Raw genomic sequence first — 11641 nt, 5'->3', positions numbered from 1 at the left:
TACGTACACTTGATTTATACGAGCTAGATAGGTGTATTCATGATGCTCAATTGGAGATAATGAGTAGCCGATGAAGGTTGAAGAATTTGAAACCAATATGCTTTCTATCTGGAACTGAAATTGTGATACAGACAATCGAGAAGCCTAATAGTGTAAGTTGTGGAAGAATTATCTAGTCAACAATTAATATTACCAAATTAACAAAAAGTGAATAATTTAGTTACTATCAGCTATAGTACTTTAGATAAAGTTCTATATATGAATACCTTATTCGGGGAAAGCATGCAAATAGAGGAAAGGGGGGGGGGGGTACGTATTTTTGAATTTTTGAAGCTTTCAGTACCAAACGCAAAGTAGTTAAAGCAATGCCACCCATTTAAAGAGAAAAGGAACCTGAATATATATAAGAGAGTACACACTACACAAACCACAAGAACCAAGAAAGAGAGAGAGAGCTAATCAAAATGTATAGGTTGAGCAACACAGTGATTGGGTTCTTGAACCTCTTCACTCTTTTAGCATCAATACCTATTATTGGTGGTGGTCTATGGATGGCAAGGAGCAGCACAACATGTGAAAGTTTCCTCCAAACCCCACTCTTAGTGATTGGTTTTGTTGTGCTAATCATATCTCTGGCTGGGTTCATTGGTGCTTGTTTCCATGTCGCTTGGGCGCTTTGGGTGTACTTAGTAGTCATGCTGTTCCTTATTGCAACCCTGATGGGGTTGACTGTGTTTGGGTTTGTGGTTACAAGTCAAGGTGCTGGAGTTGATGTGCCTGGTAGGGCATATAAGGAATACCATCTCGAGGATTACTCACCATGGTTGAGGAAGAGGATTAAGGACCCCAATTACTGGAGCAACATTAGGAGTTGTATTTTGGGGTCTAAGACTTGTGCAAAGCTTCTTCTTTGGACTCCTCTCGATTATCTTGAGAGGGATATGTCTCCAATACAGGTATGTACATCATTTATTAATGCACACATCGTATCTGGAACTTTTGTTTGGTGATTGACTTGCTATTCAAATTTAAGGCCATATATGGTCTTATATATATGTCTTGGACTCTTTTCTATTCAATTTTTGTTCCTATCCCTATTTTCTCTACATTATTTGCAAGATTTGTTTCTTTTGGTTTCGCTCATGCTTGTTTCATTTGTTCGGAAAAAAATGACTACTTAAGTTTGGAAATGAACGCAGTAATTTGGAAACAAGCACAATATCAAAAGAAAGATATAACCCCTAAGCATATCATTCGAACTTAATATATATAATAGTTAGTTAAGCATGCTTCCTCATGTATTAACCATATATATAAGTAGCCTTGATCATTTATTAAGTGCATAATTTGGTTGTAGTCTGGTTGTTGCAAGCCACCAACAGCATGCAACTACAACATGGCAACAACAGTGAGTCAAGACCCAGATTGCTACCGGTGGAACAATGCCCCGAATATGTTATGCTACGAGTGTGATTCATGCAAGGCAGGAGTGCTTGAAAATATCAAGAGGGACTGGCACAAGCTCTCTGTTCTCAACATTGTGATGCTTGTTGTCCTCATTGGAATATATTCCATTGGATGCTGTGCTTTCCAAAACACAAAAAGAGCTGAAACCGATTACCCCTATGGCCAGAACCGGATGTCCAAAGTCCGGCCCAGATGGGATTACCACTGGTGAGTTAATAGAGTACTTATACTATCTGCACCTAACTTAATTAGAGTCATAATTACAAGTTAACAACTAGGTCTGAAGGCATGAGTGCATGAAATAGGATATTTCTGATGTTTTATGTAAACATGATGTGTTTGTGTTCCTAAAAAAGTGGTTGGAGTTTATATTTAATTAAGTACTTAGTGTTGGGTTTTGGGAAAGATTAGCATAGGATTTAGAGTCCTTTATTTGCTTTTGAAAACTGTAAGTACAGTCCATGCTAATCCTTTTTCACTTTAGTAAGAGAAATAAAATTGAGCATCAAAGTTGTCCTGAAAAAGGTCCGGTGATTCTGAATCTTGGTATGAGATTTTTCTATTAAGTGTTAGTCATGCCACTTGTAGATATGCGTATGCAGGCCTCAGTTAAAACTTTCAAATTCTATGCCTCTCTTTAATTCATGCTTTATCTCAATTCTGGTGTTTTTTTATTTTTTTGGGATTACTGATTTACTGGTGAATTGATTCTACTTAATGCCTGCACTCAATTCATAAGTCATCATACTTGTCTGATCGAGGTGGTAGATAGTGTTTAAAATGATGTACATAGTTAATATTAGGGTTAGGCAGTATGAGTTTAGAGTAGTTGTTGGAATGATAACTAGATAAATGTCTAATGCTACTAGGTTTTGGACCTAAGCAGTAGATGATCAAAACCTGAATAATTTTTCTTTTGCAAATTACTAGGTTTTGTGGCTGTGGTTAACCACAAGGTCGGAGGTTCGTCATAATTCATAAAGTGTTTGTCATGACAGTTGTAGATCTATATGCAGGCCCAGTATAAGCTTTCAATCTCTCTCCCTCTCATTAATCACTGCCTTTCCTATGGGGCTATTCATTTAAGTTTGCTTTTTTTTTTTTTTTTGCAGGTGGAGATGGTGGCATCACAGAAGAGAACAGCTTTACTAGTTGAAGAAAGAAACTCTTATCTTGTTCTGTAGGTGCTATAAAAATATGGGATTATCCTGTTTCTTTTTCAGTGTTATATGCATGGGAATTGGAGGTCTCAAAAGCCTTCTTTTTGCATATACTTCTTTATTTTAGCTGTCTAAGTTTTGTACAAAGATATGGATTTACTTTTGTTTCAAAGATCATACCGGCCACTACATGTTTTCTAACTTTACTATTGTAGACTGCCTTTTTCCTTTTGACAATGCTGTGAATGTTTTTAAAGCTCTCAACTTAATTTATATGTTTGAGCATGTTTTCTCCTCCTCCTCCTCCTCCTTTACCCCTCAACTTGATTCAAATATAGTTTTCTACTTTTTCTGGCTTTTGAGGGTGGTTTAATTTTTTGATAATTATAACAATCACTGCAGGCTGAAGTTTATGCAACTTGCTTAGACCATAAGAAAGGCAAGTTTATGCAACTTGCTTAGACTATAAGAAAGGCTATGATGGGCTCATTAGGTTGGCTCAAATTGTAGGAAGTCTTAGGTTTACCAGGAAGTTTGAGTTCGAAATCTGGCCTTGAATAAGGCATTAGTTTTAGATGATTTTCCTTCTTTCTGATCACTGTCATTGCGCAAATGAATTAAAGCCACCTCTTCGTAGAGACTCTATCTTCAAGTATTAAATAAATAGACGACTTCAATTCTCCATCAATTTTTCAACCATCCTCTCTGTATCTTTCCAGCGCAAAACTTATTGTTGATAAGTATGATAAACTAGGTGGTCCATTCTATGAATAAAGTCATGATCGTTCTAGCTTCTAGCTTCTTTTCTTGTATATGAATTACTGCCAGATTATCAGATTCCTATGGAATGTGACTGTAGCTGTCATTTTTGATCAAGGGTTAGGCTGAAGATGCCGGTTCCTGTGAAGCATGGATACGGCTAAAAACTTATTATGCTGTTTCGTTTCCGTGTCCGATAAGGATACGCTCCGGATACTTATCAGACTCCTAGAAAACGGAGGACTTTTCTTAAACATTGACTGTTGGATACAGTCAACCTAAGATACGGGAAACTGTGAACAAGATACGTTGTTCCAAACGAATTTGACGCTCTTCAAAATCAGAAAGGGGCTTTAGGGATTTTCTTTGGGGTCATTGAAATTGAAAACAAAGAATTTAAGAAGAAGAGAAGTGATAGGTATGGATAAAGATCATCTGCATACCAGTTATTTGTTGAAAAATCCTTTTACATATGATTTCCCCGTTTCATGGTGTCTTGCTGTAGAACGAAGAAGAGCGTTTCTCTGATACAAATTAGAAAGATAGGCTGGGAAGATTTTCATGTGGCCAGACAATTTAATCTAACATATTTATTATATTAAATATTATTTTTTTTTTAAAAAAATTTCTTATCCACGTATCGTGTCATGTTGTATCGTATCTCGCACCCGTACCCGTGTCAGTGCATTATAATTGCCACCGAGTCAGCCACTGCTCAAAAGGTTTCCTTAGACTTCTTCTCAACCCAGAAATCTGGCTAGAATTTTGCCCACATTAACACACTATTGACCTTTCTAAACTTCTGACTGCAACTTGGGCCACGTACACATCAAGTTTTTGTCACTAATACCAAATGGTTCCAATGAAATTCCATGGACACAATTCATTGTGGAATGAGCCTCTGTTATAATTATCCCATGTGGCACCTTTCTGAGATGATGTTTTGTTCTTATATAGACTCTTCAACCACTGGCTTTTTATCTTCTGTTGTGACAAGTGGTGATCAGGAAAAATAAAAAACTTGGATGAATGCATAGATTATGGATTAAGAACTTGCATCTAGTCATAAAGAAGCTAATTAGCTGGGATGAATGCATCTTTAATTTGGAACTAACTGCTGCGTAGTTCTTAGATTATGTTCAATTTAAAGAAGGTAAATCGAGTACTTCTGCTCGCCCACCGTTTGCCGAGTCCAAACTTCCCACTGATGTTACTCGAAATCGAATAGGAATAGTCTGTGAGCTAGTTTCCTGATTAGCTTCTACGTTTTGATAGCCAAGAAAAGTCAGCAGACAAGGACAGAAGCTTTTACCATAGGAAGTCGTCACAACAGCTCTTCAGAAAGTCTTGAATGTCTTGTCCACCTCTGTAACTCCATATGTCAGAAGAAATCAATTGCCCTTATAAATAACAGACATAAACACAGAATGGTTTATATATAGACATAAGTTCTTATTGTTTTCTTGTGAGTTCTTTTGAGTAATAGAAACTCCAATGGAACTTGAATATGAGCGTACATTAGAGAAAACACCAACATGGGCAGTTGCTGTGGTCTGTTTTGTGTTGCTTGTAATATCAATTTTCATTGAGCATGTCATAAACTTCATAGGAAAGGTAAGAATAAAATGCTTGATAAATTGGTTTTTGATAATTATAATCTTCCAAGTTGATTGTTCATTCGAAATGACATTGTAATGGAAAAATTTTCAGTGGTTTAAAAGTAGACACAAGCGAGCTCTCTATGAAGCTCTTGAGAAGCTCAAATCAGGTATCCCATCTTGTGGGAACACTAAACTTCTTTATTTCTCTTTTCCGAATACGAACTAGTTATGTATGTTCTTCAAAGTCCTAACCATTAATTTGTTTGTTCTATGTGAATTGTTTGAAGAGCTTATGCTGTTGGGATTCCTGTCCTTGCTCCTAACAGTTCTACAAGATCCAATCGCTGGTATATGTATACCGAAGAGTGTTGCAGCCACTTGGCATCCTTGCAATGATGCCACTCCAGATAGTAAGGCTAGAAAACTTCATGAATCCTCAGATTCTGTCTTCAGTTTCCGGCGCAAATTAGCCACAAAAGGATATGATAAGTGCACGAAGAATGTAAGGGAAAGACAGTTCTTTTGTTGTGCTGTTTCCATCATTGATACCATACTCTGGCTATTTTTCCTCTGTTCATGAATCTTAAATCTTAATCATGGGAATGTGAAGAAGTGTGTTCTATATTTGGTGTAAGAATATGTGTATTGGAATTGGATAACAGTCTAAATCGACTCTTTATATCTGTAGGGTAAAGTTGCCTTTGTATCTGCATATGGGATTCACCAGCTCCATGTATTTATCTTTGTGCTAGCAGTTTTTCATGTGCTCTACTGCATCACAACCTTGGCTTTGGGAAGACACAAGGTAAAGTGGCAAATACGATTTTGAAATCTCTCTCTCTCTCTCTCGTAACAATTCATTGTTTTTGTTTTTGTTTTTTTTTTTCTGGATTACAGATGAGAATATGGAAGTATTGGGAGAATGAGACAAAAACAGTTGAATACCAGTTCAGTACTGGTAAATTGGTTCAATCTCTTCACTTGAAAGCTAAATGCATCCATTTTTTCAACATGATGACTTATTTAAGTATGCAAATCAATTAGTTAATCTACAGGTTGACTTTCTTAACATATCAAGTGTTCCTAGAAATTAATCTTCTGTGGACTATTCATTTTTCCTTTTTGGAATCTGTAATGTCATCTCAGACACCGGTTGATGAATTTTAAGCTTTCTTAATCACTAGAACTCTTGGATTATACCTTATACAGTATTTGTATTGCAGATCCAGAAAGATTTAGGTATGCGAGGGATACATCATTCGGTAGAAGGCATTTGAACTTCTGGAGCCAGTCACCAGTTTTCCTTTGGATTGTTCGTACCGCACTACTATGAAATAGCTATATTGCATTGTTAATAGGAATTTCTAATTGAAATTGTTGGATTTTACAAAGAATCAACTCAGTACTGCATGAAGTGTCCAAGAGCTATGACATTGAATTGAACAAGGTTTAAGGGTATTCTCCTTTTCTTATCAGGTGTGCTTCTTCAGACAGTTCTTCAGGTCAGTTACTAAGACTGATTACCTGACTCTGAGGCATGGCTTTATCATGGTAAGTGAAACAGTTTAAAACTCATTCTCATACCTATATGAGGCCTGAGGTCACACTGAATCTCAAATTCTATGCTTTGTGATTTCAGGCACATTTAGCACCTGGGAGTGAAACGACCTTTGATTTTCGAAAGTACATAAGTAGATCTCTTGAAGATGACTTCTTAGTTATTGTTGAGATCAGGTTGGTGATTTTAAGCATTAAATTTTTAAGGCTCTTTGGTTAGATAATTGTGCTACAACCTTAACTTCACTTCATTGGTATATGCAGTCCAATTATATGGTTCTCTGCAGTGTTGTTCCTGTTGTCTAACGCATATGGTAAGCACACAGATGAACTCCTTATCTCTAAATGTCGATATATATACCTCGATAAAGTATTATGTTACTGCATGATCCCACGTTCACTGAAGAAGAACTGTTTTGTCTTTTGAATAGGATGGTATTCTTATCTCTGGCTGCCATTTATCTCCTTATTTGTAAGTTCAATACAATTGTATTATGACAGTACAGGGCATGCTGCTTTTTACTGTGGCCACCTTATATCAACATAGATAATTAAGAGTTGTGAGACAAAAACATATTGCAGATAATCCTCTTGGTGGGAACTAAACTACAAGTGATTATAACCATGATGGGGATGAGGATCCAGGAAAGAGGGGGTGTGGTGATGGGTGCACCGCTTGTTCAACCTGGTGATCACTACTTCTGGTTTGGACTGCCCCGCTTCATGCTCTTCCTCATCCACTTTGTTTTGTTCCAGGTAGTTCACCTTGCTACTATAATATCTTTACAGTATTTGATATTTGTACTTATTCTCACCAGCTGCCAATTTGTGCTTTCTTCTTCTTCTTCTTCAGAATGCATTTCAGCTGGCCTTCTTTGCATGGAGTACAGTAAGTATATTTTCTTAGAAGTTAACCAAGTATACTCATACCATTCATTTAGGGATCATAATTTCTCTAGTTCTCATATACTGATTGAATACTTGTGTTCTTCAGTGGCAGTTTGGCATAGATTCTTGCTTCCACCAAACCCCTGAAGATATCGCCATCAGGATCTCAATGGGGTGAGGTTTACACACTACTACTACTACCTTATAACCTCATACAAGAATCATCGTTGTTTAAAGTTTTAACTTTCACTTGCTTTTATGGTTCCTGATACAATGAGGAAAAATATTTTTTTCTGTTGTATGCCAAACTAATATTTTCTGATCTCCTCAGGGTTATCATACAAGTTTTATGTAGTTATGTGACTCTGCCGCTCTATGCTTTAGTGACACAGGTGAGAAATTTACTTCAACTAGAATATCTATATGTAAACCTCCATTAATCTAACATGGACTAATTTTTTATTTTTTATTTCCAAATAGATGGGTTCTAGTATGAAACCCACTGTTTTTAATGAGGGAGTGGCAGAAGCAGTGAAAAGTTGGCATCACAAAGCAAAAAAGAAAGTAAAGCACAGCCTGCATTCAGAGAGAAGCACACCATTCTCAAGTAGGCCTGAAACTCCTACACATGGCATGTCACCAGTTCATCTATTGCACAATGTCAACAACCGCAGTGATGAGGATGACTTGTTTCCACCTCCAGAAGCATCAATCGTCGTCGAAATGGAACATTTGGACACTGAAGGTTCACAAAAGAACAATGTTGGACCGAGTGAAAGAGGAGCAATTAGGCAAACTAGTACTGTTAGAGAATTAGGCCAAATTCATGAGCCTCCAGCTCCAAGCCCCTCTCAGGCTCAGCATGTAGTTAAAAGTCCGTCAAGCTTCTCATTTGGTACATCAAGAAAGTGAAAGAGTTGAACTCTGGAAAAACGATGCTAATGTACACCATTTTTTCTTCTGTTTGAGCATTTGCAGAAACATGGTTAGGATATGACAATGTTCAGTTGTGTTGTGTGTAAGATATACTACTACTGCAAATGCATGATGTCACATAGATTTTTTGCTCCTTTAGGCTTGGCATATTATACTTCATTTTTTCTTTTTACAGTGTGATCTTATAATGTGTTAAAGAACATCAATCTCTTCCTTCAATCACTCCCAGAATCTCCTCTAGTTTGTCTACTGCCACTTTATCGGTTTCCTAAGATTATGCTTCAGTTTTGATTCTGTTGTCAATGTAATCTTATTGATTCTTGTAACGGTCAATACTCACAACTATATAATGCATAGAATGTAATAGCTTATTTGTATCAAGGGGAAATCAATTTCAATTTCAATTTCTACATGGTATCAGAGTCATCTGCCTAACAGCTCTTGATCTTGATCCTGTGAATTCCAAAACCTTCCCTGGGTGTGTGGAGTAATTTTCTCCATGCACCCACGGGTCTAAAACCGGTTGCAACACTCTGAATCCTTCTTCTTAGCTCAGTTTTCAATTCAAGTCAGTTTCTTTTCTTCTTCACACTCTTGTTATGTCCTCAAGCTAAGATCTTTCATTTTCACTTCAATTTTCAGTCTCAATTCCCTTTTCCCTTGATATCTTTTCTAGCACCATCATGGCAGAAGCACCATGTTTCAATTCCCCACCGTATCCCAACATCCCTTCTCCTCCATAGCTTCCTTCCAATTAAGCTTAGATTTTTGTTTGGAGAATAGCATCCTCCACAAAAGAAAATAATATTCATTAATTTAGACTCCTTGCTTAACAGCTCTCTGATTTCTCTCATGGCACATGTGTTAAGCGTTCCCCTTCTAAACCTACCTTCTCTCAAGCTTTTATTCTGATAGACTCAACTTGACCAAAATGAAAGAAACAACAGAAGGAACTTAAAAATACTTCATATTCATTGATATCCAAAAACAGAGTTCCCAAGATAACATAAATAGCTTACAAAAGATGTCATCAACTGAACACTGTAGACAGTTGTCCTAGCTAGGACAATGGGATCTAACAGCTGGACTAACCCATAAAAGAAACTAGTGGACTAAACAGAAAGAAGTATTGTGGTGAACAGTGATTGATCCTATATATCAATTCCTCCCTCCTTGAGTTGGGGCCTGACCTCAGGCACCGAAAGTCGGAAAACGAGCTTTGACGTTGTGGGCATCTTCCCATGTAGCATCTGCAGCAGGGAGTCCGTGCCACTGCACTAACCATTGAGTAATGTTACGTTTCTTTTTCCTGATAATTGCCATGTCGAGGACACGTTCCGGTCGCCATAAGAGTTCACCCTTATCATCAAATTCCGGTAGAGCAGTTGTGAGAGGAGTTCCCTCACCAGTTCTTCTCTTGAGAAGGGAAACATGAAAAACAGGATGTAAGCGACACTTAGGAAGGAGTGACAACCGATACGCAACTTTACCAATGCGAGCTTGAATTTGAAAAGGGCCATAGAATCTTGGTGCTAGTTTATGGGATGGATGCTTCAACAGTGACCGTTGCCTATAGGGATGTAGCTTTAAGAATACCCAGTTGCCCACATCAAATTCCCTTTCAGTGCGATTGCTATTTGCTTATTGCCTCATTCGGTTTTGTACCTGCTGAATGTGTAGTTTGAGTAGTTGAAGCAATTCATCCCGATACTTGAGTGCACCATCTACTGCATTGACTGAAGTAGAACCAGGAAGATACGAAGATATTGCTGGTGGGGGAGTGCCATAAACTGCTTGGAATATTGGTGTCATTTTTATGGAGGAATGATATATAAGTGGAGTTGTACCACCATTCTGCCCAATGCAACAATGTACTCCAAGAGTTGGGTTTATCAGTGGCAAAGCATCGGAGGTAGTGTTCGAGAGATCGATTCACTACTTCAGTCTGACCATCCGATTGCGGATGATAAGCCGAGCTGCGACACAAAGTGGTGCCCTGCAATTTGAAAAAAGCTTCCCAAAAATGGCTAATGAAGATAGGGTCACGGTCACTTACAATCGATCTCGGCATGCCATGGAGCCTAAATATCTCCCTCATGAAGACCTCCGCGATCTGAGTGGCTGTGTAAGGATGAGATACAGCGATAAAATGGCTATATTTGGACAATCTATCGACAACAACCAGAATAGCATTGTGGTCTTGAGAGATTGGTAATCCATCCACAAAGTCCATGGATATGTCAAGCCAAATGTTGTCCGGAATTGGGAGCGGTTGGAGCAGGACGGGAGGATTGATGGTCTCGTATTTCTGTCTTTGGCAATGGTCACATTCTACAATGAATGTCTTGATCTCTTTGCGCATACCGGGCCAAGCAAAATTGCGTGAAAGCCGATGGTATGTACGTAGATAGCCGGAATGGCCTGCTTGGAGTGATGAATGAAACTCATACAATAGTTTAGTTCGCCAATCCGAAGAAGAAGGGACAAAGAACTTGCCTTTATAAAGTAGACGGTGATTGTGCCAAGTAAATCCCTTGCTGCTGGAAAGACCCTTTTGTAATTGGGAGATGATTGGTTGAGCTTGAGGGTCTCAAAGGCATGCTTGAGATATTTGTTCCAGACTGTCAAACACTGGAGCAGAGATAGCCGCGATTGAGCACAATTCATGACGCCTCGAGAGTAAATCAGGAACTGTATTCAAACTGCCAGGTCTGTACTTGATTGAATAATGGTAGCCCATGAGTTTAGCAAGCCACTTGTGCTACGAGGGTGTTGATATACGCTGGTCCAAGAGATGCTTCAAGGTCTGGTGATCGGTGATGATGATGAATTGATGGCCCAAGAGATATGGGCGCCATTTGTCAATGGAGTGCAAGATGGCTAGCATCTCTTTGTCATACACCGATAGTAGCTGATTTCGAGTAGATAGAGGCTTACTCAAGTATGCAATTGGGTGCTGACGCTGCGAGAGGATTGCCCCTATACCCAACCCGCATGCATCTGTTTCTACTGTGAATGGAAGAGAGAAATCCGGCAGTGCCAACACCGGAGCCGTCATCAAGGCTTGTTTGAGTGTCTCGAAAGCCGTTTCCGCCGCTGGGTTCCAGTTGAAACTGTCGATTTTAAGCAATTCGGTGAGAGGCTTGGCTGTGATGTCGTAATGCTTGATAAATCGGCGATAATAGCCTGTGATGGCTATAAATCTGCGTAAACCCTTGAGAGTTGTGGGCTTGGGCCACTCTTGAATGGCTTGGACCTTGGTTGGATCAACAG

The 11641-nt window shown here is 38.6% G+C and overlaps 2 protein-coding genes across 3 annotated transcripts; both read left to right on the top strand.

The window, feature by feature from the left end:
- The first annotated feature begins 357 nt into the window (after positions 1-357).
- LOC112182430 (tetraspanin-6) lies at positions 358-2900 on the top strand. Of its 2 annotated transcripts, XM_024320926.2 has the most exons (4): positions 358-956; positions 1358-1674; positions 2398-2430; positions 2580-2900. In XM_024320926.2, exons 1-3 carry the CDS (start codon positions 465-467, stop codon positions 2414-2416), a joined length of 828 nt encoding a protein of 275 aa, XP_024176694.1. In that variant the 5' UTR covers positions 358-464; the 3' UTR covers positions 2417-2430; positions 2580-2900. The 2 variants fall into 2 exon arrangements, with proteins under 2 accessions (XP_024176694.1, XP_024176693.1); XM_024320925.2 differs by lacking the exon at positions 2398-2430 and having other exon boundaries at positions 365-956.
- A 1491-nt stretch (positions 2901-4391) lies between these two features.
- LOC112182427 (MLO-like protein 12) lies at positions 4392-8590 on the top strand. Its single transcript, XM_024320924.2, has 15 exons — positions 4392-5000; positions 5097-5154; positions 5275-5489; positions 5676-5792; positions 5885-5945; positions 6211-6299; positions 6464-6538; positions 6627-6721; positions 6809-6858; positions 6976-7016; positions 7127-7300; positions 7398-7433; positions 7539-7606; positions 7764-7824; positions 7913-8590. The coding sequence occupies exons 1-15, from the start codon at positions 4881-4883 to the stop codon at positions 8342-8344; spliced, it is 1692 nt and encodes a 563-aa protein (XP_024176692.1). The 5' UTR covers positions 4392-4880; the 3' UTR covers positions 8345-8590.
- Positions 8591-11641: the final 3051 nt, after the last annotated feature.

This window comes from Rosa chinensis, chromosome 1 (genome assembly GCF_002994745.2).
Source record: "Rosa chinensis cultivar Old Blush chromosome 1, RchiOBHm-V2, whole genome shotgun sequence".
Lineage (NCBI taxonomy): Eukaryota > Viridiplantae > Streptophyta > Magnoliopsida > Rosales > Rosaceae > Rosa > Rosa chinensis.
The sequence above is the reverse complement of the archived record's forward strand: the minus strand, read 5'-3'. Positions and strand labels throughout refer to the sequence as shown.

What these genes read in the sequence shown, in the direction of transcription:
- LOC112182430 (XM_024320925.2), top strand. Translation starts at nt 465, where the DNA reads ATGTATAGGTTGAGCAACACAGTGATTGGGTTCTTGAACCTCTTCACT. An exon ending in GGGATATGTCTCCAATACAG is followed by an intron (nt 957 to 1,357) that starts GTATGTACATCA and finishes ATTTGGTTGTAG; the next exon opens with TCTGGTTGTTGCAAGCCACC. An exon ending in CCCAGATGGGATTACCACTG is followed by an intron (nt 1,675 to 2,579) that starts GTGAGTTAATAG and finishes TTTTTTTTGCAG; the next exon opens with GTGGAGATGGTGGCATCACA.
- LOC112182427 (XM_024320924.2), top strand. Translation starts at nt 4,881, where the DNA reads ATGGAACTTGAATATGAGCGTACATTAGAGAAAACACCAACATGGGCA. An exon ending in TCTTGAGAAGCTCAAATCAG is followed by an intron (nt 5,155 to 5,274) that starts GTATCCCATCTT and finishes AATTGTTTGAAG; the next exon opens with AGCTTATGCTGTTGGGATTC. An exon ending in ATGATAAGTGCACGAAGAAT is followed by an intron (nt 5,490 to 5,675) that starts GTAAGGGAAAGA and finishes TTATATCTGTAG; the next exon opens with GGTAAAGTTGCCTTTGTATC.